This window comes from Chenopodium quinoa, unplaced genomic scaffold, assembly GCF_001683475.1.
Source record: "Chenopodium quinoa cultivar QQ74 unplaced genomic scaffold, ASM168347v1, whole genome shotgun sequence".
NCBI classification, from domain to species: Eukaryota; Viridiplantae; Streptophyta; class Magnoliopsida; order Caryophyllales; family Amaranthaceae; genus Chenopodium; species Chenopodium quinoa.
In genome coordinates, this window is record NW_018744128.1 from 925101 (window position 1) to 951356 (window position 26256).

The window sequence follows — 26256 nt, forward strand, 5'->3', positions numbered from 1 at the left end:
TTTTAGGTGTCCTAGAATGTTCACCACCACTCTTCACCCCAGAATCATCTGAATTGTCTCATTTCCTGTCGATTTACACCGGAACAATCACCGCCGACGACTCATCTTCATCAGGTATCTAGTCTTGACAGTGGCGGACCCAGGATTTTCCGACTGGTGAGTCACAATCGATAATCAAATATGTAAATTTTTTTTTTTACCAAACAACCAAATAATAGTACTAAAAAATACATCCAAATATTCAAACAGTACAAAATACAACCACCCCACTTCTCCTCCATTGTACTCTACAGTAGAGCTACATGTAGTGAATCCATCCGACGCAACTGCAACACCCAATTCAGAAAAATTCACCTTTAGGGCAAAACATAAACACAAACACAAGTTATCCAACACTACAAAACACAAGAAACCCACCAAAATTCAGCCACCATTTTAACAAATTCAACAAACCCATCACTCAAAACATAGAATTTCAACAAACCCACAAAAATTCACCACTAAAAAAGCAAGAAATTGAAGAAAATTAGTGATTATACACAACAAACATGGAGATGAATTCTGGGTATTTTGAAGATGAAGGTTATGATCTTGGGGTTGATACTCGTGAATTCTGAACTCGTTGAAAAGAACAGTAACAGTAATTAAAAGCATAAAGATAAGAGAAATAAGAGGTAAGTGAGACCTTCTCCTGCTCCATTTCCAGCCTTGCACCATAGCTGCTGAAATGTAAGGAGAGAGAAAGTGAGAGGGAAGAAGTAGTAGAGATTCGAATGTTGGATTATGCGACTATGCGAGAAGCCACGAAGAGGACGGAGTCCACGACCACCGACGTCCGACCACCAGGCGATTAGGCGAAGAGAACGGTGGCTTCCTGGCTGCCTGGCTGGGACGAAGCGAAGAGGCGAACTGAAGAATGGAGATGAGGCGAAGTCGCGAAGAGAAGAAGGCTAGGGCTTGAAGTCTTGAACTGAATTCGTGTTTGGTTTTTTGGGGAAAACTGATTTTAATTTTTTTTTTTTTTTTTTTAAAATAACTTAAAAATTTTTTTTGGGCCTGGTGAGTCACTTGACCCACCAGGTCTAAGCCCAAGTCCGCCACTGAGTCTTGAGGGGGAAGGGAGGGGGGCCGGCAACAGGGAGGGGGTGCCAGAAACGGAGACGGGGAAGGGAGATGGCAAGGATGGGTTTGAGTTTTTTTTTAATTTAATTTTGAACATTATGTGGGCTTTTAAGTTGGAAAACTGACCAGAATAAGAGTAATGTAGTGATATCTACTGGTTTTAACTCTAAGGGGATTATTTTTTAATTTCGAAAAAAACGGATGATAAGTTCGGTGATCTGTTTTACAAAATATCTTTGAATTTATTTAGGAAAAAAAAATGTAATAGGGGTAAATTTGTAAATCAAGACATAGCCAACCAAAACCACATTTCTGATTTCTCTACTCCTTTATTACGTATCCAATCACCCCTAATCCCGCGTCCCCACTCTGCGTCAAACAGACGGTCTTACTTTTCTTTTCTCTCCTTTTTTTTTTTTCCTCTTTACCTTTTCCTTTCTATCATCAATATCATTTCCAGTTTCCCCCAATAATCATCCACAAATTACAGAAAAATCCCAGTTACAATATTAATTAATACTTTAAAAAAACAATATTCTCACTTCTACAACTTCGTTGATTCTTACTCTGCAAAAAATTGGTAGTTGCAGCCATTGATTCAATTGCTTTAAATTCCCTCTTTCCATTAAATACACTCACAGAAATTTCTACGGAGCTGAATTTAATGTTGTAGTTGATCTTCTCAACGGCTTCTTACAAGCGCTTTTACTTCTCCGTCACTCGAAAGTATCGAATATTTATCATTCCATATTTCTCTGAAGAACCCAAAATTTGAACAATATAGAGTTGAAGACGAAGATTTAGATGATGTTGTTGCTTTATAGACTGATAATTTTTCTGGGTTTTTGTTTTCCATTAGCAAAATCGATCGAAAATTCTTTAAATTGCAGCAGATCATGCCATGGTAAAACAGTAAATTACCCATTTGGATTCTCTCATGATTGCGAGTTTCAATTGGATTGTAAATCCGACGGGAAAATGGAGTTCAAGGGTTTTGATATCAGAAATTTAACATGGAATTCTATTCTACTTAATCTCTCTCCAAATTGCAGTCGTCCGATGAATCAAACCCAGCAATTATTTGGAAGAAACTACGCTTTAACTGCTCAAAATGGGTTGCTTCTACAAAACTGCAGTACGCCTTTAAATGGGTGTGTAATTCCGGCGATTTTGATTGAGGGTAGGTTTAATCAGTGTGAAAAGAGGAGAGAGAATATGAGTTGTTATGCTGCTGAACACCCGATTGGAGGAGGTGGGATTTTAAGGTACGAGGATGTTAGTAATACTGGTTGTCAATCTTTGTTTTCGTCGATTGTTATCGAAAATTCTGTCGCCGGAGATAGTAGTTCCGATGCTTGGTTGGAGTTTCAAGCTGTTCAGGTCAGTTGGTGGCTTACCGGCACGTGCCGGTGTGATCGGAACGCTAATTGTAGTACAGTTGGAGCTTCCGGGTACCGGTGCCAGTGTAATCCTGGTTTTTACGGTGATGGGTTTGTCAACGGCGATGGTTGCACTTGCCGCAATGGTTAGTGGTTATATTAATAAACTTTATATTATATTCGCATTTCATGGTTATTGTTAAATATTGTTATTTATATTGTTTTCATATGATTTGTTTTGATAATAATGATTGATGTATTGACAAGCGTGAAAAGTTGTGGAAGTTTTGCGAGTATTAAGAACCGGAGGAGGTATAATTAGGTTATCCATTGATTTTGTTTTATGTGTTGCGAGTTGATGAGGTTGGGTGTTTTTTGAGTGGTAATGAGCAGCTGAATTGCTATAGTCATAGGAAGGGATTGGACAAAATTGACCAAGGTTAGATTAATAAAATGAGGATTTTGCGTCGACCGCCTAATAGGATATGATAATTAGTTGTAGATGCATAAGATATGGTAGTAATTGAAACCATTGAAAAGTTTCTTTGAAGGTGATTTCTACGAAGTTGATGGGTTACTAAAAGCACATGGACCGGGTTTGGTGTATAGTTGTTTAATTAATTGATTAATACGTTGTAATATATTGTTGGGGATTGACATTAGCAAATGATTTATTTTGAATAGTCAAAGAGAGCCATGAATGTTCAAAAATGTGGGGATTCATTCATGTACTTTTATCATTGACTATAACCTAAGATATGAAAACATTTTGATATCGTTATTACATATTATTATAGTTATGTTCCGTGGGCTACTTCACCTCTATTGACTTTTCGTCGGATGTGTAATGTATTCCAGCCATATCCAAGGGAAAACAAAAAAAAGATAGGATAATAGAAAATGAATTAAGTGCCAGTTTGGTTTGCTTAGGATGAAGAGGATGGGTTTTGAACATTAAACAATGTATACTAGCTCATGAAGTCTTTGTGCAAAAGTCTGTTTAAGTTTGATTGTGTTGTCTTGTAGTGGCAAAAAAAGCCCTGGTGCAATCAAATAATTTTTATGGTCCATGGCATACTTGTTTGGAGTAGGGACCCAAGAATTTTCTTATATGTTACGTTCAAATTTTTAGGGGTTATTTTCAGGACTCTTAAGTGAAGAAATGTCAAAAACAATATCATTGGGTTAAAAATTTATTTGGGTTTGACTGTGGACTCTGGTTAATATCACTTGAGCTGATAATCTAGTTACCGAGGGGTAATTTAGAGTATGCAGTGAGAAGAATTGAACTGTCACTTATGACTAGAACAAGATCATATAAAGGGCGGGGCAGAATGAATCATTCGTATGTAATTTACATAGAATGCCTGAAACTGTTGATGTATTGATTAATGCATCGGTAATGCACGTGTTTTCCTTGATTTCCATATCATTTAAAACCACATATGTGATAATGAGCTGTGATGGAAAAAAAGTACATGAGATATAAAATGCGTCAGACATTCAAATGGGGCATGGCAGGTAAAACTATACACGCAATTTTGTTCCTTCAATAATGTGTAACTAAATGTCTAAATGAGAGTGCATGTTTGTAAATCTAGAAAAATTGTTGCACTTGCAATTGCCCCAACCGTTTTCGGTTGTGTTGGCTGTTAGCACTTAGCAGCTTGTCTTAAAGACCGGCTCTTTCTTGTTCAAGTAAAAATATTTATTGAGGTAGTGGAGAAATAAGGAAACAAAAAATGCACACCATTTTATCTGAGAGACAGTTTTTTTTTATGTGAACATAGGATAGTGCAGGGGCTGGTCTAATGGAAATTGGAAAGTAAAAAGGAATAGAAAACTCAATCCAGTTTGAATAGAATAAGTTTTTTTTATTTAACTCATGGGGATTTGAGCAGCAAGATAGCATGAGAAATTGGTTGCTGGATGGGATTCCCAGTGAATTACAAGATACTTATAATGTATGTTTTTTTTCCCTTTATATCCATGCTGTCATTATTGGATTCGGTGAATGCTTCTGAAACCTCAACCTCATCAGGTTAGAGTGGCTCCTGGATTGATAAGTGGTTTAATTTGGGGGACACTTCCCCGGACCCGGGCAATTCCAATTTATGAAGGAAAAAAAAAAAAACCATACATGCTGTCATTATTCTTATTCATGACATTTGCTTACTTGTAATTCATTTGTAAAATCATACTCTATCTTTTCCGAAGGGGAAATGTTTTGATAATTAGTTGGACTTGAGATTGTTGGTTTTGGGTTTATATCTTTTATAGTTTGGCACTTTGGCCTTGATAAATTGGCATATTTTTTTCCCTTTACTAACATGAAATTCAAGATAAATATTACCGAAGTATGTGTCTATGTTTGTTACATCTTAATATGTGCGCGTTCAATTGGTTGTGTTATCTGATGTTCTTTTCTTTGGTCTCTGAATAGATTCAGCTGCAGTCCTTCACAAAGATGGAACTAAAATTCCTGTTCTTATTGGAGGTATTCCATCTACACATCGGCATTTACATAGTCTATGTTATCATGTTACTCTCTTTTTGTCTTTCCAGCTTCATTGACAGTGAATAGTTAAATTTGTGGGCATCTGCTACAATCTTGATCTTTCTTGTACAGACATATTTGTACCTTTTGCCAATATCTACATAGTACATACTCTTTAGGCTTAAGGACTACGGCACTAGTATGTCTTTTAGAGAAAATCATTAGCCAGATCATTCTATTGGTCATTTTGTGGACTTCGTATTACAGTGAGTCAGTGAGGCTTTATTACAACATATCTTTGGCATAACACACAATGCAGTGTTACACACACACAATGCAGTGCTTGTTTCTATTCATCCTGATCTTTTTATGTCTCTCCATATTCACTTTTAAAGTGGCCAAGTGATAGCATGTTAAATCCAAGTCTAGGCCACACCCGTCACCAAGAGAGTCCACTTTACAAGACCAAAGGAGGTTCTATCCCAAAACCATATGGCAATAGGAGTGACCCCTTAGTCTTATAAAGTGTTTAACTCTCTTTTCTTTTCTCAATGTGGGACACTTACATGTGTTGTTCGGGAAGTTTTTACTTCAATATAGCATGTTTTTATTTTTTTATATATTAAAATGAAACATATCATGTACAACTGCATTTCTGATTTTGTTGCATCTTTTCAATGTTGAAAAGGCATTGCTGCTGGTGCTGCTTCCATGGCAATCCTGGCTGGTATTTGCTACTTTTGTCGGCATCGTTCTGCTCATCAGAAAAGTCGGACAAGTGCAAGGCATCTTCTTTCAGATGCTGCTGGCAACACTCCTGTTCCTCTGTACCCTTACAAGGAGATTGAGAGAGCCACAAATGGCTTTTCTGAAAAGCAAAGGTTAGGCACTGGTGCATATGGTACAGTTTATGCTGGAAGACTTCATGACAATGACTATGTGGCTATCAAAAAGATCAAACATCGGGATCCTGATAGTATAGAGCAAGTCATGAATGAGATTAAACTCCTATCCTCTGTCAGTCATCCAAACCTTGTCCGTCTTCTTGGTTGCTGCATAGAGGGTGGCGAACAGATACTTGTGTATGAATATATGCCCAATGGAACTCTTTCTGAGCATCTGCAGAGAGAGAGAGAAAGTGGAAAGGCCCTTCCTTGGACAGTACGCCTTACCATTGCTTCAGAAACTGCCCAGGCAATTTCCTATCTTCACTCTGCTATTCATCCTCCGATATACCACAGAGACATAAAATCAAGCAACATACTCCTAGATTTCAAGTATCAATCAAAGGTTGCAGATTTTGGTCTTTCTAGACTGGGGATGATGGAATTATCGCATATTTCAACTGCGCCTCAAGGGACTCCAGGATATGTTGATCCTCAATACCATCAGAACTACCATCTTTCTGACAAAAGTGATGTTTACAGTTTTGGGGTAGTTTTAGTGGAGATTATAACTGCAATGAAAGTGGTGGATTTTAGTCGGCCTCATACTGAGATCAATTTGGCTGCCCTTGCTGTTGATAGGATAGGAAAAGGACGCATTGATGAGATAATTGATCCATATCTTGAGCTGCACAGGGATGCTTGGACTCTTGCATCTGTTCACAAGGTGGCAGAGCTTGCTTTTAGATGTTTAGCCTATCACAGAGATATGAGACCAACAATGATGGAAGTTGCTCATGAACTAGAGCAAATAAGGCAAAGTGGGTGGGCCTCTATGGAGGAGAATGTGTGCATGGCATCATCGGTTGCATCTTCTTGTTCCTCGCCATTTAATGGGAGCGAGAGATCATTCGGTGGTTTATCAATGAAGAGGGTAGTAGGAAGCCAGAGAGTTGTTGTTCCACAGAAAGGTATAGATCATCTGGCTTCATTGGAGGAGGGAAAAGATAGTTCACCTGTATCGGTTCATGATGGTTGGTTTAGTGAACAAAGCTCACCTTCAACAAACAGCTTGTTGGGTAATGTAATTCAGTAAGCCTGACTAAAATAAGTAATCTTGACTCTGTCATCGTACAATGTGCATAAACTAGTAAGTTTTTAATAGCCCGTATTGTTTTCCTTCTTATTGTCCACCCAAGGCGGTGGTACATATGTAGAACTGTGAAGCAATTTAAACAAAGTTTACACATTATAGTTTAGGATGTCTGCTGTATATGTCAAGAAATCATTTATCTGTGCGACTGTGTCCCCTTACAATCTTATGATCCTACCACAATTTTTGGCCCTAAAGTTATCTATTTTATGGAATTTAAGTCCCCTTTGAGCTGGCTTATAATGATGGCATAAATGATTTCCATATCTGGTTCTTTCTAAAGGGTGAAAACTCTTACGAACTGCAGAACAGGGGACTATTTATTTGGGGCATTAGTTGATAGTCTCTACTAGTTAATTGTAAATCTCACTAGACTACATTACTTTTTATGTAATTGATTTATATAATCAATTTACAAACTCTCATTCTGAATTCTCCGATCTGCCACTGTTTTTTTTTTTTTCCTTCTAATCTTGGCAAAATAATTCTGACCGTATTGCCGAAAGTCACAGGGCTCACAGGCGGTGATTTTCTTCTTATACTGAATTTTAAGTTCTGTAGCCACTTATTATCTTACCGGACAAGGCCTAGTTTACAATGCTAAGATCTAAGCGCAGGGCTTTACGTATAAATTTTTAGCCCTCAGGCAAATCTGTGTCTGTCAATAAGGTAGTTTATTAGGCCTGTTACAAATTACTTTCAAATTATAAGATCATATATCAAAATTGTCAAACCTTTTGGTCTAATTTATGATAGTGTTCGGGTCAGAATACCTTTTAGCCGGCTTTTAGTCGTAAAACTGTGTACAGTATGTAAAATTGAATACCGAATTTCTGGTCGGTTTGGTCTGTTTTAGCAGGCCGGCCAAACTTAAATAAGCTTGAAGCAGCTCGTAAAGTGTCAACAAATTATTTCATAATTCATACAGAATATGCAAGAAATCTTGAGGTATCAGTTTGAAAGAAATTCTTTAATCACATCAGCTAATCTGATGGGGATGTTTGCTATCTGTCTCATTATCAACCACAAGCGAATATGATCAAAGTAAATCAAATGGAATCCGAATAAATTCAATTACTTAAGTAGCTGAAATTAGTGATATACCGTTTGTAATATGTTGGCAGTAACATTACAAGTTTACAACTCTCATACAGTAAGTAGTATTACAGTACTGAATTTTACTAACACTGACAAAAATCAGGTTTTTTGAGGCTGAGAACCCAAAATGCCATTAACAATAGAAGTAGCAATTAGTACCCCTAAAAATTCAGCTCCAGCAACTACTCCAGCTTGAGCTAACCCACTAAAACTCACACTCTCAGCTGCACTTTCAATCCCTTTTTCAGCAGCTACAACTCCCTTCTCAGCTGATTCGATACCTGACTCGACAGTGTCGATTCCTTTCTCGACTGTTTCGAAGCCTTCCTTGACTATCTCCTCTGCCTTCTCCTCTGCTTTCTCCAGCTTCTTTCGCAGGCCGAACAATGGAATGTCCTTGGCATTGGCAGATGGCAAGTTGACTGCTGTCAGCACCGTCGTTGCGGTGAAGATAAGGCAGCCTCTACGGCTAGCTGATTGTATATGCGCCGTTGCGCGTGGTGGGGTGGTGGTGGTGGTGGTGGTGAGAGAGTTGCGGACTAATTGATGGGGATGAACGAATGAGGCTGTGGACGCCATGGTTTTTCCTGCCTTATTTTCTTCTGGTGGAGTTGTGTTGGTGGAAAGGAAAGTGAAATGGCTAATAATTTTTGTGGTTTAAAAGTGTATTGAGTTGCCTCAAGTTGAGGATATCATTTGCCCATGTCTACTAGTCTTGTAGTGTAAAAGTATTACGAGTATATTTTAATAATAACTTTATTGGGACGAATCAAATAAGAATTAATATGATCGTTATATTTTACCTATTTAGAGTAATTCAAAAGATTATTTAATCTTATTAATGCTGCCACAGATTATTTAATCTTGTTAATACTGTCACGATTCCAAATGAAAAGAACATAAAGGAACGGATAGAGAATTTTTTTTTCACAATATTAAAAACTCATGCTTAAAAAAAGAAGGAATATAAAGTGTTTTCCCATAAAACTCACTCGGTGCTACCGTGTGGTTGGGGTTACATATTCAGAGGTTACTTATTTAGGAGTTACTTAGTTGGTTAAGGGTTACTTATTATGGGTTACTCAGTCGGTTAGCGCGTTTTTACTAGAGTTACTAATTCAGGGGAAATTTATTTAGGGGTTACTCAGTCAGTCAATGGTTACTTATTATGGGGTTATTCAGTCGGTTAGCGCGTTTTCTGTGTGAGAGTAAATCTAATCGACCGAGTAACCCTTGACTAAGTAAACCCTGACCGACCTAGTTCCCTTGAATAAGTAACCTCTAATCGACCGACTAACCCCTGAATAGATAATCCCGGCCACACAATGTTGCCAGCCACATATAAAAATTTGTGAAACTCAATTTTATAACGTGATTTATTTTTTCTGCAAAATTTCCATTTTTATTGAGGAAAATTTCCAAATTAATAAAACAATTTTTTCTTCCTAGAATCTCTCCCATTAACCTTACCTTTTTATTATTATTATTTTTTTTCATGCGAAGAACCTTACCTGATTTCCTTACTCTAGTATAATTTCAAAAAAAGAAAAACAAAAACAAAAACAAAAAAAAAAAGGAAAAGGGAAGAAAACCCTAATTTCCTTTTGATCTGTATCTATAAGTACTTAGAAAACAATAAATTAGCACCAGCCAAAATTGTCGTTACTCTTCTTCCAACCCAATATACGTGCAATGCTATTATGGATGTAGAGGTCGTCATGGAAAAAAAGCCAACCACAATCAATGATCTTGTTGACAAGTTATTGATTGAGATTTTTGTTAGACTTTTCTCTTATGAAACCATAATTACAAGCAAATTTGTATGCAAGCGTTGGTTATTTCTACTATCCAACCCTAAATTGTGATTCAATTCCTTAACCACAAAAAAAAGCAACAACCCCCCTTACAAAAGCTACCATGGACCTTTCTAGGCTTTTATTCTACGATACGACTCAAAACCAATGATGATGTCTAGGGGTGCTAATTGAGTTGAGCAACTCGCAAGCAACTCGAGATTGACTCGGTCAACACTCGGTCAAAGCTCGACTCGAACTCGACTCGACTCGAAACCTAAACGAGCACGAATCAAGCAAGGCATAGCTCGACTCGATAATATTTTATTATTAAAATATTATGTAAAAATTTATATAAAAAGTAAAATCACGTGGCATATACAAAGAAAAAAAAATGTAATTCACTCCTCAGTAATTAGTTAATTACTAGTAGTAGTTTCCAAACTTTCTACTACTCATTCACAAAGAAAAACAAAAACCCTAAAGGCCTAGACACTTACTCCATCTAGCCGCTACTGTACGCACTCAACCCTCCTTCAAAATTTTCTCAAATCTCTTTTCTATTATTGAAGAAGGAAGTAGAGATCAAGATCGACAATTTTGACAAAGAACAAGCTTTTAATATATGGCAGGTGCGTTTTATTACCCTCTTTTCTTGTAGATCTGTAGTTGTTCTTGTAGTTTTATTAGATTATTGATAAAATTTATTCATGTAGTTGGACAATTTTTTATGTTCTTGAGAAATTAGATGATTAATTTGGGTGATTTTTAGCTAAAATTTACAATTAATTGGGCGTTTGATTTTGTGTGGAAATTAAATTCGTTTACCCAATTAATTTGGGTGTTTCTAGTGTTTGCATATTATGAAATCAGAATCATTTCCTTTTTCCTAGGTTTGTGATTTCGTGACTTTGCAGACCACCACCACCACCACCACTACTCATTCACAAAATAAAACAATCACTAATCTCATTGACTATCTTTTGTTGATTTTTAATTTCATTATGATAAAATATGTTATTAGATCAATACAATAATTTGTTGTACTATCATTTCAACTTAATACTATTATTTTGATTGTAGAATAACTTTGGAGAAGAAGAACCAAAAGAAATCATTCTTCCAATTTCCTAATACTGAGGTATTGGACTTAATATCTAAGTTTTTACATCTTATATATAAGTTTATTATTTATTAATTTGGATTTGAAATATATTATTTTTTTGTAGGATATTGGAGAAGATTGCAGGAAGAATTTGCAACAAAGACAAAGTGAAGAAAAGAATGATTCCCTGTATTCATTTTCTTTGGTTACTTTGTTTGATGTTCTAATTGTTTGTCGTGTAAGAACTTGAATTTGTAATACGTAGTACAATTTTTCTGTTAGATTTTATTTGGTAGTTTTTAAAAAATTATAAATGCAAAAAATAAGTAGTTTTTATTAGATGAAAATATTAGATAGTTAAGTTACAATTAAAAAAACAGAAAAATTAAATTAGACGAGCTGATGACGAGCCGAGCAATCTAGTTTTTTGAGTTAATGAGCTGATTCGAGCCTTTGCAGCTTAACGAGAGTAACGAGCATTTTCGAGCTCGAGTCGAGCTACAAAAAAAAACGACTCACGATCACGAGTCGAGCACTAATTTAACAAGCTTAAAGAATAACGATCACGAGTCGAGCACGAGATATAGTTTTCGATCACGAGTCGAGCATTTCCTAGCTTATGATCGACTCGTTCGATTAGCACCCCTAATGATGCCGATGATAACTCGATGGAGACTAATTCCCTGAATCATAAGGTATTTAGTTCTCCTAAATATAATCTCAACTACTGTCTTCCTTGTCCGGTTAAGGTTGTCGCGACATTCAAGGACTTAGTATTATGTTTAGATCTTAATAATCATAAGCAATATTATATATGCAATCCGCTAACAAAACAATGGGTTGCTCTTCCCTTGACTCCTTCGCCTCATGATCCCGAGCTCTCTTGGGGTGCTTTGTTGTGTGAAGATCCTTATTATAATGACTACGAAAGTTGTATCGATTATAGGTTTAGGGGCCGTTTGGTTGACAGAAGGGAATCGGAATGGAATGAACAAAGGGAATGAAATGGAATGGAATGGCAAAGTGGAAAATTTGGAAGGTTGTTTGTTACAAAAACCAGGGAATCATTCCCTCCACCACAGCACCACCACCACAGCGCAGCTCCGACCGCCGCCGAACCCTCACAGACCTCCGCCGACCGTCGTCGACCCATCCCCGACCGTCGACGACCGTCGCCGACCATCCAGCCCCCATCGCCGACCGTCAAACTCCCTCCCCGATGCTCCAGCCCCCCTCCCCGTTGCTCGAACTCCCTCGCCGACAGTCGCGCCCCCCTCGCCGACAGTCGCGCCCCCCTCGCCGACAGTCGCGCCCCCCTCGCCGACAGTCGCGCCCCCCTCGCCGACGGTCGCTGACCCCTCGCCGACCCTCCAGCCCCCCTCGCCGACGGTCGCTGACCACCACCGACCACAGCACCACCTCGAACTCCCTCCCCGATGCTCCAGCCCCCCTCCCCAACGCTCGATCTCCCTCCTCCACCACAGCACCACATCGCCGACCACTCCCCGGTGCTCGCCGAGCCTCCCCGACCACTCCCCGGTGCTCGCCGACAGTCGCCGTCCGACCACCACCGACGTATATGGGTGTTAGTGTTAGGGTTAGGGTGGGTGGGGAATGGAATGGGAAAGTGGGGGGGGGGTGGGGAATGGGGAAGAGGGGTTTTGGGGTATTTTGAAAAATGAAATGGGAGAATGATTGAGGGAAAAAGTGGCAAACAAACAGGTTGAAAGGGAATGATTCCCATTCCCTTTCCTGAAACCAGCGAACCAAACGCACCCTTAGGGTTGTGGTTGTTTATCCTATACCCAAGGGGTACCATATAAAAGAGGATGATCCTTTCAAAATTTTCAACTTGATTGTTTTTTGTTCTGAGAATTTCCAATGGAAAAATATTGATCTCAAAGTGTCGTTGCCTCCGAGGGTGTGTACCTATGATTCATATGATGAGCCTTTTCTAGGTTTGCTTTGTAAGGGGATGGTTTGTCTTCGCTATGCTTCATATTTTGGAATGTTCAATCCATTCGATGTCACTCCTAATTCAAGTGGCATTCTTGATGCAAGAATTGTACCATTACCTTATCTAGGAAAAGCCCTTTTAGAATGTGAAGGTCGATGATTTTAATCTTAGATTCTTCGTTTTACCCTATTTGTGATAGTGATGGAGATAAGGATATGTATAGGGATAGGGATAGAAAGCGGTCCATCCCTGAATTTGATTCCAATTCTTTGTTGTACTGTCCTAGGGCTAATGATAGAAAGCGGTCCGCCTCTGAATTTGATTCCAATTCTTTGTTACACTACCCTAGGACTAATGAAAGAAAGCGTAGGGCAATATCATTGACAAATGTAGAGCTGGATCTCAACCAAATACTCAAGGAGAATAATAATGAGGTAGGCTGTCGTCTAAGCAAGATTTTCATAGAGTATTGTGGCAAGGGATCAAATTCAAGATGGTGTTTAAGTCGTGTGATAGGGATGCACCCAAGTAATAAGTGTTTTGGTAACTGGTGAGGATGAGGTGCTTTTGTGCGATATGGGGTCAAAGTCTTGAAGTCTTTGGGTACATTGCTTCCGAGTTTTTTAGAGTCGTCCTGCTGGCCTACGCCAAAACTTGAGCTCCAATACTGGCCAACTCCAGTTCCTACAGTCCTCTAATCGATCTTATATACATTAATGCGAAGGTAAATGGTTGATACTTCCCATGTTCAATCATCATACTCTTACATATCAGTTTATTACGTCTTATTATATTTGAAGTATTTTTTTGAGGAAACATTTGATACTGTAATCAAACTCTTTTATGAATTATTGTTTCTTGTTTCTGCTATATAATTGTCATTATCTGAAATCTACAAGTATATTGCTTTTGGTTCTTTCTCTAATTAGTCAAATAGCATTGTTGTTAGACTGTAGATGGGAGTGGGTGATTTTTGCTATTGTTTCTTTTTCATATGTGTTTACAGACTTTACACACATGGTACGCGTGGAAAATATTATGGGTGTGGAATCCTTAGGAAAGTGATTTTATATAGCCTTTTATGGATGTATGTAACCAACATTAAAAAAATTCATATTCAACATTGTAAAATGGCTATGTGATCAATTTTTTTTAAAGTACCAGATGGGTAAATTTCCCTTATAGGTTGTAATAAATATATAAAAGTTTGAACAATAATGTAGGACAAAGCCGAAAAACTTACAAGATTGCCAACTATTGCGGCTCTTCCCTTCACCTGGTTTTATTAGTTGATTGGTAGTAGTTTTTGTACCGGGTCTTTGCCCACTTCTGCACCCAAAAAAAAAAAGGTATGATTATGTACACAAACACAATATCTTTGATTCATAGAAACTTTATAATTATAAAGTTTGAAATGCATATATATTCATGTGTTGATTCATTAAGGGACATATGTCAATTTCCTAATAAAAAATTTTCCGCATAAACTATTTTTGACATCATCTTTTTTTTTTTTTTTTCCCTCCAATATTCCAAAACTAAATAAATACAAATATACAATACTTCATTCAAACTTAATTAATGAGATTATGATCACACTTTTTTCGAATATAAAATTGACAACTATTTAAACAAATAATAACTACTTAATTCAGGCAACGAACAGGGCTAAACTAGTTTTGACCTAAACTAAATATCACTTAAATTCTTGACACTATTGCTAATATTGGATTTTTATTTTTATTTATTTATTTTTTATTTTTTTTCCAACTTGAATGTAATATCAATCCTTGAGGAATGAACTTCCATATTTAACATATTACGAGTCAATGTGTTTTTCAAGATCCGAATTTTTTGCAATGGTCTGGCAAAATGTTATTAGCTACTACTGTGCCTACTACATTGTTCTTCACCAAGAGACCTATGCAAAACAATAAGATCCGTATTTCAAATCTTTGTTTTCATCCAGTAAGTCACTTGATGTTACATTTTTATTCATCAAAAAAGAACCCACTTCTCATGACATAAGGACTGTTCACAAAATCACAATCAAGTAAAAGAAGTCCCGTAAATTTCAATCCTTACAATTGCAATTCTAAAAATCAATTATGTACGTACCTTGAGGATTTGAGGTAAAAGATATTTCAGTCTACCATCATGTAGGATTTTGAACTTGGGAGGGTAGAAATCCGTCTCACAAATAGTCGTTAGTCACGTGATATATCACTATTAGATCTATCTTCATAACAAACTGATCAAAGTGTTTGGGAAGGCTCAGAAATGTAGGTTTCGGTGGAATTCTGTGCTGAAAATCCATACCATATGTCTCTAGCACTAGGGGGCTGCCCACATTATCAACAATATGCCGAATATGTGCTTTGAGGTATAGTAGACTTCCTGATTGTAAGCAGTCTAGAACAGTAGTTTCAGCAATCCAACGATAGTCATATTCATCAGGTGTTCCCAAACTGCTTTCAACTCCCGATGGCATCTTAACAAAGATACCAATTGTGAAGGCATCTAAAGGTGCAACGTAAAAGAAGTCAAGTTCATATTCATTCAGCCAACACCCAACATCATTATCAGCTGTCCACACTCCAGCAGGATCATACTCATCAGCCTTACTTAGAAAGTCCCCAACTCCAGAATCATTATCCGATGAGCTTGAGTCAACTAGCATGTCATCACCTTCCATCAGGTCTTTTTCTTCATTGTCAACATAACAAGGATTCAGCACGCTCTTCTTGACCTGCAAAGATTACACTCAAAAGGAAGGCACTTAGAACTGTACATATCTAGTCCCAACATATTATAATTGAAAAATTTACCTCAATTTGCAGCAGATTCTTCTTCTACAATGCATCATGCACTCCTGAAATACAGCACAAACCAAATACAGTACATCAGCTAAACAAGTAGATTTTGAAACCAATCAAAAGTTTACTGGCCTCTCCATCCATTTTATAAGTCAAAAGGACTCAGCATCCAAAACATAGATAAACTTATACTTATTAGTTGTGACACTTCAGTGAACTCAACAAGAAAATTACCTCTAGTAAGAAGATTCTCACTGAAAAAATTCACCAAAAGTAGGCCTTTCACGTTGCTGACATAGAATTTTGCGTAGCAAAGCAGCTTCTTAGTCTGCAGCAAGTGGTTTTAATTAGCAGTATAACCCAACATGGAAGTGGCCTTTCTTTATCCTAAGTCACGATAATTACCATCTTAGGGAACATTGGATCCAGCACACCATCGTGTTGTGATACAAAATGCTTACTACTCATGTTCCCATCTTTGTCTGTGCAGCCTCTGATGAATGGTGGTTCATAATCTATTGGCTGCAATTTAAGTTGTTTTCAAAAATTAAAATATATGCCATGAATAATCTTACATAGGAAAGGCATGTAGTAGCAGGGACAACGAAAATGCATATATATCAGAGCTATTGTTACCACTGTAAAACTAAGAATCGATTATTTTACATGTTATTACTTTTGTTTCCTGATATGTTATTGCAAGAATCAATGTCACCCGAAGAATGTAGTCAGTTTGCAGATGTGTTACTTCAATTGTTGTGAACTTCTAAAACTATAATCTTACCACACAAGGTTATGGATCTTGTCAACTTTTAAAAAAATATATCATCTTATGAGCTTAAGGATTTCCTCTGAAATAACTTTAAATTACTACATACTCAATGTGCATAATGACAGGCACAAACACAATAGCTCATACATGCAAACATGACCTAAGTAGAGGAGCTTTATCACAGTTGTGCACTGTAATGAGAAAGAAAATTATCAGAAGTATAAGTATTATATAAATGACAGAAACATGCCACATTTCATACTAGTACACTGTGATTACTTTGCTACTATTTTTTTTAATACCTTTTCTGGCATTTTGTCAAGAGTTCTCATCAGATGAACTGAAGTATGAATCATTTGGCAAATTGAACTCCTACAATATTTATAATAAATGAAATTAATAAGCCAATGTCAACATCAAAATAGGTAAGCTACTCCACACAATTAATCAGATCAAAAGGAATAATCTCAATAAACATAAGTTTGTAATTGTAAAAATTACTTCATTTCATTAGTAGAGTTGCCTTTGCAGTTCCTCCCAACCTTTTGTTTCCAATGCGATTGAAAATCATGCAGGTTTTGGTACTCTGAGCATTTGGGTAGCTAAAAGAAACTGCATCAACAATTGAAGATTGCTTAGCTAGAATTGTAGTCTAGTATGAGTAGTATCAATGAGTTCTTACCATCATAATTGAAATGTACATATGTTTATGGTGGCATTATAATGAGTAAATGACAAAGTCAATGTAATTGACTCATACTCTGATTGACTCCAGAAAATGCAGCTATGTTAGTTACTTTTTTAAGGTTGCCGAAGGATCTTACTTGCTTTTTCCTCAACTGTCAGATCATTAGTAGCCTCGCATATGCTGAACATAGTGAGCAATAATGTCCTTAGGTACTTCTGCAGTGCTTCATATGTGCCTGCAGAAATACAACACACCCAAGTTTATAAGCTACCGTACGCAAGTAGTAATATAGCCAATTCATAACAAAAAATAGCAGTCAAATAAGTTAGATGTTAAAATCAGAGTGTACTCTCCTTTTTCCATCCAATTTATCAGTCGAAGGGACTCAGCATCCTCTGGCATCAGCATCTTTATCTTCATGTCTGATGATTAACACTAATTTTCAAAACAAACATTATGTTACAGTGCCAGGTTATCATCTTTAGACACAAAAATGAAGACAACGGAAGATTACCTAAAGCAGGAACATTCTTATCATTGAAAGATTTCTCTGGAAATTGGCATCTTATGTAATGAAGCAAATTCATAATCTGAAATACAAGTATCTTTAATCAGAAATACTGGTTACACCTCCAAAATGCCCACCTAATTGAGGTCGTCAATCGATCACTTAATTAAAATATATTTCTCGTAGCACAGTAAAACTAGCAGAAGATAGAAATTAAAGAGGCTTGAAAATGGGACATTAAGCTCACATTATATCAATATATAATCAAATCTCCAGAATTAAGTAACACTTGTAACACAGTAGTTCAACTTCCACTAATATAATAATGACGAGGTACGATCTCCAAATATTCATCACAAATGCTTATCGAACAATGAATCCGTATGATTGATACAAATTCAAATTACAACTGAAATTAAACTTAATTCTCACAAAATCTATCACTTAACATTCAATTACGAATTTACGAGTACTTAGACATTTCTGGAAATACTTTGCATAAACAATAGCTCGCAAACTCAACGATAATAATGATATTAGCTGATGAAACAATTAACACAAGGATGAAGATAGCTTTTGATGATCACGTGCGTTGTAATAATACAAAATTAAACCCTAAGCTAAGTAGAAATTCAGGCAACGAATCATCAGAAACCCAATATCAACGGAAATTCATCCATAACACAATTAACACAAGGATGAAGATAGATTTTGATGATCACATTGTACTAATTCAAAAATTAACCATAAGCTAAGTAGAAATTCAAGCAACGAATTATCAGAAGCTCAAAAACAACAGAAATTCAATCGATGACTGAATTTACACAAGGATGAAGATAGATTTTGATGATCACATTGTTATAATACAAAATTTAAACCCTAAGCTAAGTAGAACTTCAAGCATGAAGTAACAGAACTCAAGATCAACGTAAATTCAATCGATTGAACAAACGATAGCAAATTTCATCAACGATTAAGCTGAGAAACTGACGTTTGAAATTTCAATTTGAAAGAAATTACCAGAACAGCAGATTGTTTTTGAGCCAATTCCTCTTCCTTCATCAGCTGTGCGACTACCTGAAACGAAAGGAGAAGCAGAGAATTTAACTCAGAGGTGTAAGAATGATCCGAAAACAGAGAAGTAACAAGAATGAATGAGGATTTTTGGAGAGAGAATGAGAGATGAACCGCCATGTTTGTGAGCTTGGAGAGAGAAACTTGCACTGCAAAATTAGAAAGGGAAGTGGAAGGTGGGTTTGAATTTGAAGGAGAGTGAAAAATGGTGAAATTGGGCTATATATAAGATCGCGGGAAAATTGGAAGAAGAGAATGTTCAACGAGTTTTTTGTTTTTTTTTTTCGAAAATGTTGAAGGAGTTTGCAGGAGTAAATTTTTTTTTTTTTTACAACATTTATTATTACGTGTGGTCCATGTGACCCAGTCACATACTCCTCTCTAATTTTATTTCGTCATATGAAATTTTGTTAAAATTGTCTTACTATTAAAATATTACTTTTACTTTTTGGAAAAAAAAAAAATTTACTTTTATTGAAACTCATTCTATTTGCTTTTTTTTGTTGGAATAAAACTCATTCTATTTATTTGATTTTCATTCATCTAAACATAAAAAGTTTAAGATTATAAAATTTGATCATAACACTTCCTTAATAAAGTCAATTTATGATCAAAATATTTTTGTTAGACCTAATGGACCAAATGCTAAAATAAGCTTCAAAGTAATTCTTATTTGAACTTGTTAGAGCTTATAAACCACACACACACAAATAAAATATAATAAAATAAAATAAAAATCTTATGAAATAGCTTAAAATAAGGCCCCTTTCACTTCACCTTATTTTTGCTATACTGAAATTATTTTACTGAATTGCAATTATTTTTGCTGAATTTAAATTATTTTTACTGATTCCCTATTATATTTTCTTCTTAAAGGTACTAATTTTTACTGAACTGAACTTATTTTTAATGAACTGAAATTATTTTCCGGATATTTTTTTTAAGGTGAAATGAACAGGGCCTAAGGAGAACATTATAGGATCTTCTCTCCCCGCTTGTGGACGTAGGCAACGACGCAACGCATTATTAGTGAACCATGCGTTGTTTTGAACCGGGTACATATTTTGCTTATTAGATGCAGCTCCACAAATGCAGGTGCACCACGCTTATACTTTTGAACATTTAGTAAAACAATCTGAACAATCGCAAATTTTGAACATTTAGTAAAAAAAATCTGAACATCACAAATTTTGGACATTTAGTACAAAAGTATGAACAATCGCAAATTTTGAACATGTAGTATATTAAATACAACACTATATAATAAACATCAATTTTTTGAAAGAAGTTTTTCTGACTCGTATTAATTCAATAATTTTGTAATATAAACTGAACATTTACTGCATATAAAATGAACATTTCTTTATAAATATTAACATATAAAATTGCATGGTTATTTTCAGTTTTTGTGTCGTGTTCATATTTTTTTTTTACTAAATGTTCATTTTTTGTAAAGTGTTCAAATTTTTTTTACTAAATATTCAAAAGTATAGACGTAGTGCACCTATTTCTAGGTGCACCATGGTGCACATAATAACTAGGAAAATACACTTTAATAATCCCAACTATGGACGATTTACTTCTAATAATCCCAACTAAGGTTTATTATCTAATAATCCTAAATATACTATGTGTTTGCCTCCAATGGTCTCAACCGGTCAACACCAAGTTTTAATAATCCCAACTAAGGTTTATTATCTAATAATCCTAAATATACTATGTGTTGCCTCCAATGGTCCCAACCGGTCAACACCAAGTCAACGACTTGTTATAGCAAGTGACCATGACATGTGTTAACACGTGATTGGTCCAAAATTAAAAAAAAAAAACCAAAACCCTTAACAGCCACCTCCTCCTCCCCTTCCTCACCCTTCCCCCATCGTGAAACCCTAAGCATATCCCCCAGCCCACCGGAAACATGCCGACGACCTCCCATAACCCCCTGAAAACGACCGCCCGCCTCCCCTAACCCCCAAAAACGGCTGGCTGGAGCAGATTTCACTCCAGGTGGAACACCATGATTTGATTGATGTATAATACAATTTTGAGGGATGGATTAAACTGAGGAACAATCATTGGAGGAGGAGCACCAACAAGTCGAAACGAAGGTGGAGCGGGTTGATCGGCGGCGGCTGAAATGGTGGTGCAGAGGTCGGAGTATGAGTTATGGCGGGCAACTAACGCGAGGCGGGGAAAGAAGGGAGGGGGTGGGGTTGGATTGGCTGGGTAGTTTAGGGTGTTGGGAGGGCCGGCCGGCTGACTTTGGGGGGTAGGGGAGGTCGTCGGCCGGTTCCTAGTGGGCTGGGGGATATGTCGAAGGTTTCACGGGCTCACAATGGGGGAATGGGGAGGGGGTGGCTGGGAATGATTTTTGGGTTTTTTATTTCTTTTTAATTTTTTTTTAAATTTTAGATCAATCACGTGCTAACACGTGACTTTTAAAAAACAAAAAAAAATTTTTACCCTTTTAGCAGGTAACCATTCATTGGGACTATTAGAGGCAAACACATAGTATAGTTGGGATTATTAGATAATAAACCGTCCATAATTAGGATTATTAAAGTGTATTTTACCGTAATAACTATTGGTTAGTTCGTATCTTAGCCAGACCAAACCAGCCAGCAATTTAGAAACCATTTCATATAAAACAGCCCAACAATTTAGAAACCAATTCATACATAACAGTCCATTTATCCCAAAAAAAGAAAAAAAAAAAAAAAAAAATGTGCGCTGATTGAAATCAATTTCCGTACTGTTTTTCCGCCACAACACAAACCAAAGGGTTTTGCATTTTCCCCCTAAATTTCTCTCTCTTTCTCTCTCCTAAATTTCTTGCCAATTTCCATGGCAGATGAAGCTTCAACCCTAACTTCTACATCAAAAATGGCGGAAGATGAACCAGCGCCTAATCAGTCTGAAACTACTAACGAGGGAACAATTCAGTCGAATGCGCAAGGGGAACACTCTGAATCATCTCTCATAAACCTTGAATCTTCTGAAATCTCTGCTGTAAATGATCATGAGAAGAGTCTGGAGTTTGCCGATGAGTTAATGGAGAAAGGAAGCTTGACATTTAAAGAAGGTGACTTCCCTGATGCTGCTGAACTTTTTAGTCGTGCCCTAGAAATCAGGTTAGGGTTTTAATTCTCTCTCATTTGAATTTGATTTTACTTAGAATATGTTTTTTATGTTTTTTTTTGAACAATGAATTGCTTGAAATGATTGTGCTTTAGGTATTTGATTATAGTGATGAAATTGAATGTTTCGAATTTTAGGGTTTTAGCGAATTTAGGGGATTTATTCTGGATTAAAGCAAGTAGAAAATGACTGATGATTTTGGACAGTAATTGGGGGTTTATTGTTTGTGGATGGCTGCCCCATTGCCCCTTTTGTTGCAAATGTAATTCCAGAAAAATATGTGCATTTGGTTTTGAGGTTATTCATTGCCCTTTTGATGCAGATTAAACAACTTATTAAGATAAGACAAATTATTAAAAAGATTCCCAAGCTGAATTTATGAGTTATGACTGCAATAAGCTCAGATTAGCTATAAAAGTTCAATGTGTTTGGTTTTTAATGATGATTCACTGCTTTAGTTTCTGCATTTGATTTTCTTAAGGAAAGATAAGGCACCGCCGGGGTGGGGGTCGGGGGGTGGGGGGTGGTGTTGGAGGAGGTCATCCCAGGAAAGATGCCCAATGGCGGATCCTCCCTCTCCTGCAATCTCTTTCTTATGATTGTAACTTGGAAATAAACCTGGGATATCCTTCATATTTTTGGCAGCATATACCTCTAAATTTCATGCTAAACAACATTTAAATTTCCAGAAAAAAATGCATCATATAGGATTTTAGTGGAACAAAATTTCTTTGTTGTTCCAAATGATTGAAGATTGCATATGTGCTAGCCTCCTTGACCCTGTCAACAATGTGATGCAGAGTAGATGTTTGCTGTTTTCATTTTGGTCTTTTGAGAAGCCTTTAGATGAATTGTAACTCTTTTCAGATAACTAGTTTGGAAACCTTACCGTCCTGTGTGTTTGTCTTTTGATGATTATATAACTTGACATCGGGTTGCTTTTCCTTTTACTACAACAGCGCAATGGTTTAACTTGCTTCAGAACTTTGCTGTCTCCAGTTGTAGTGATATTCTTGTACATATTTGGTTTAGCATTTACTTAGCTGCATGACTTGGGGTGCTCTGAATTTATGTCTTTGCTTATAAAAATCAAAATTGATGTACATTCATATAATCATATAAAGGTTAGTAATCTTAGTATGACCGTCTGTGTTGTTTTGCAGGGTTGCTCATTATGGTGAGCTTGCACCTGAATGCATTAAATCATACTATAAATTTGGCCTTGCCTTGTTGTACAAGGCACAAGAGGAGGCTGATCCCTTGGGATCTATGCCAAAGAAAGATGCTGAATCCCAGGAAGGTTCTAAGATTGAATCTTCAAAGAAACCTGTTGAGCGTGAATCATCCCTAGCTTCTGTTTCAAGTAATGCTGAGCAATGTGCAAGTTCAAGTCAACCTGCGAGTTCAAGTCAGCAGCAAGGCGCAGATGATGGTAACTCTATTAGCATGTCTGTGTTTGATAATTAATACTTTGCCTATAAAGACGCTAAAAGACTACCACCTTTGTTTCAAATAGTTGCATCATTTTGACTAGACACATGTGCCAACATACTACTTTGATTATTTTTGTCTTTCATAATGCTTTCATATTAAATCTTATTTTGAAAATATATAATGAGATTAACTCAACAACATTTAAAAAAAAATTATTTTGTCTATAAAGTCGCTTAAAGACTACCACCTTTATTTCAAATAGTTGCATCATTTTGACTAGACATATGTGCCAACATACTACTTTGATTATTTTATTTTGAAAATATATAATGAGATTAACTCAACACCAATTAAAAAAAAAAAATTATTTCGTGAACCGTTCCTTGTGACAATTCATGTTAGCTGGCCCCTAATCATTTCGGGAGTAATGTGGTCAAAGTTAGTATAAAAATTGTGTAAAAAATAAAAATGATGCAACTATTGAGAGGAGGTAGGAGTTTCAATTGGATGTGGTGCAGATACTATTACATTTTATGTTTTAACACCATTGAATAAGTATTGATAAATATCTCAGATTCTCAGATTTGAGGAGCCCATGTTATGTCAGTCTGGTAAAATAGTAGACAGTTGCAATGGCCAGAATTTCAATCCAAATTTATGTTCAGAAACATTATGCACTGTATTTGTTTTCCTCACATTTCTTACTTTGATGGTTTACTTTCTTTCGAGATAGTTCCAAGCAAGGATGAGGGAGATGAAGATGATGAAAGTGATACAGATGAAGTTAATGATGCAGAGGAGGATGAGTCTGACTTGGATCTGGCGTGGAAAATGCTTGATCTTGCTAGAGCAATTTCAGAAAAGCAGTCCAAGGAGACAATGGACATGGTTGATATCTTGTCGGCTCTTGCTGAAGTTTCCCTTGAAAGTGGTATCATATAATAATTTTTCAATTTGCTATGGAACATCGTTATCTGACGATTGATCATTGCCCCAATTATTGACTGCCTGTTCAAGTTTTCTATGTAGTAGCTGGCCTAATATCTCATGCTGGAATTCGGTTTCACTAAATCATGTTTGATGTTTTGATTGCTTCTTTGCAGAGGATATCGAGACATCTCTCAGTGATTATCAGAAAGCACTTGCCATCTTGGAGAGTTTGGTTGAACCTGATAATCGCTATATTGCTGAATTGTATCCTTCAAGCTTTGTAGTATTCTGAAAATCTTAGATGGTATCAAGTTTGCTCCCAGGATCGGGTCTATGTTTGTTGACTCTTTAGTTGACTTCCTTTGTATAGTCCATGCTAGACATTTTCTTCCATATGTTTTTTTTTTTTTTTTTTTTTTTGGGCTTAGGTAGCCACAAGGGCGGGTGATGAAAATCAATCCCAAAATCTCTTGGAACTGGGAGGAGAGCTCTAACCACTTGAGTTATCCCTCACTCTCTTCTTCATATGTTTTATGATTGCTTTGTAAACTAATCCAGGCATAGCTTAATTAGAACATCTGCAATCCACATACAGGTCGCAATAGTCATGGTTATATGGATCATTCTATATTCTTTGGACGGTTCTAGTTAATTAGTCTTCTTGGTAGCTTCTTATTCCAAGTGTTGATTCTATGTTATTAGAATGCTTCTTGAGTTATTGGTTCCAGGCTTGCTGTAGTTGAAAATCAGTATTTATTTCATTGCTTTGCTCATTTGTAACCTTCACAATAAATATCAGAAACTTCCGCATCTGCCTTTGTCTAGAGGTTGGCTCCAGGTCCCAAGAAGCTATTCCGTACTGCGAGAAGGCAATATCTGTCTGTAAATCAAGGATGCAACGCTTATTGGATGAATTGACGAGAACACCAGATGCTGCTGAGGATGCTGCCGCTGATAAACAAGCAAAAAAAGCAGAGATTGGAACATTGAAGAGTCTTTCCAGTGACTTGGAGAAAAAGGCAAGTCTCCCGCTCTCTCTCTTTCTTGTACCTCACCTTCCCCAACCTTCCTATCAATCTATCATTAGTTTTTCCTGCTTTAAGACTGCTAGGATAACTGTGCATCTGTCACCAGCTTGAAGATCTGCAGCAATTGGTATCCAACCCAACATCTATCCTATCTGATATCCTGGGGTTGGCAGCTGCCAAAGCAAGGGCCAATGAGCAGGCTTCTGCATCAGCACCAGCAAGTTCTTCACGTGTTGGTGTTGCCACAAGCAATGGAGATTTTGATTCCCCCACTGTATCCAGTGCTCACACTAATGGAGCTGCCAGCGGAGTCACACATCTTGGTGTTGTGGGCAGGGGAGTAAAGCGTGTGAACATGAATTCTGCGAATGTAGAATCAGACTCTAGCAAAAGACCTGCCATTGATCCTAAACCTGATACAGGTGATAGCAGTGCTGCTTGAAGAACATCAGATATTCTAACAACCGGATGTGTGAGACATTTCTGAGCATTTAGATTCTGATTGAGCGGCTTAATATTCCTCCCTTATTCTTCTTGTACTATTTTATGCATGTATGACTTGGATTGTACCATGTAGTAGTCTGGCTTTGACTCCTGAAAACGATATCCTTCCGAGTGCTGGTTATGTATGCTGTAGGATTTCTGCCTACTGGGGCGCTTATCTATGGTTCATCCTGCTGCCTTTTATTTATTGACACCGTCGTCACCGTCTCTTGTGGAGTTGTGCTCATGGGTTAGGAACCAACTATTTTCAAAATCAAATCAGTCCAATTTTAGATTCATATGTTGTCCAGTAGGCTTTGCATGGGCTTGGTCTTCACAATTTAAAGCTAAAGAGAACAGGCTTTAGCCTATAAGCTCTTCTTCTGTTGAGCTATCT

The 26256-nt window shown here is 36.8% G+C and overlaps 3 protein-coding genes and 1 long non-coding RNA gene across 4 annotated transcripts; 3 read left to right on the plus strand and 1 right to left on the minus strand.

The window, feature by feature from the left end:
- The first annotated feature begins 892 nt into the window (after positions 1-892).
- LOC110692722 (wall-associated receptor kinase-like 14) lies at positions 893-7250 on the plus strand. The gene is made up of 3 exons (XM_021869766.1): positions 893-2647; positions 4945-4998; positions 5687-7250. The coding sequence occupies exons 1-3, from the start codon at positions 1927-1929 to the stop codon at positions 6976-6978; spliced, it is 2067 nt and encodes a 688-aa protein (XP_021725458.1). The 5' UTR covers positions 893-1926; the 3' UTR covers positions 6979-7250.
- Positions 7251-8084: 834 nt separating this feature from the next.
- On the minus strand, positions 8085-8817 carry LOC110692883. The gene has a single exon (XM_021869962.1). The coding sequence runs from the start codon at positions 8710-8712 to the stop codon at positions 8233-8235; it is 480 nt and encodes a 159-aa protein (XP_021725654.1). The 5' UTR covers positions 8713-8817; the 3' UTR covers positions 8085-8232.
- A 1517-nt stretch (positions 8818-10334) lies between these two features.
- LOC110692884 lies at positions 10335-11421 on the plus strand. The gene is made up of 3 exons (XR_002505536.1): positions 10335-10558; positions 11010-11067; positions 11156-11421. It is a non-coding gene; the product is annotated as an uncharacterized LOC110692884 (long non-coding RNA).
- Positions 11422-20558: 9137 nt separating this feature from the next.
- LOC110692723 (histone-binding protein N1/N2-like) lies at positions 20559-26067 on the plus strand. The gene is made up of 6 exons (XM_021869767.1): positions 20559-21977; positions 23148-23416; positions 24152-24349; positions 24522-24612; positions 25148-25367; positions 25483-26067. Exons 1-6 carry the CDS (start codon positions 21691-21693, stop codon positions 25816-25818), a joined length of 1401 nt encoding a protein of 466 aa, XP_021725459.1. The 5' UTR covers positions 20559-21690; the 3' UTR covers positions 25819-26067.
- Positions 26068-26256: the final 189 nt, after the last annotated feature.

Excerpts from the sequence above, each read along its gene's own strand:
- LOC110692883 (XM_021869962.1), bottom strand. The coding sequence starts at position 8,712 with ATGGCGTCCACAGCCTCATTCGTTCATCCCCATCAATTAGTCCGCAAC.
- LOC110692722 (XM_021869766.1), top strand. The coding sequence starts at position 1,927 with ATGATGTTGTTGCTTTATAGACTGATAATTTTTCTGGGTTTTTGTTTT. Across the intron at positions 2,648-4,944 it reads TGGTTGCACTTGCCGCAATG|ATTCAGCTGCAGTCCTTCAC; the intron begins GTTAGTGGTTAT and ends GTCTCTGAATAG. Across the intron at positions 4,999-5,686 it reads AATTCCTGTTCTTATTGGAG|GCATTGCTGCTGGTGCTGCT; the intron begins GTATTCCATCTA and ends AATGTTGAAAAG.
- LOC110692723 (XM_021869767.1), top strand. The coding sequence starts at position 21,691 with ATGGCAGATGAAGCTTCAACCCTAACTTCTACATCAAAAATGGCGGAA. Across the intron at positions 24,350-24,521 it reads TGAAGTTTCCCTTGAAAGTG|AGGATATCGAGACATCTCTC; the intron begins GTATCATATAAT and ends GCTTCTTTGCAG. Across the intron at positions 24,613-25,147 it reads AATCGCTATATTGCTGAATT|AAACTTCCGCATCTGCCTTT; the intron begins GTATCCTTCAAG and ends AATAAATATCAG.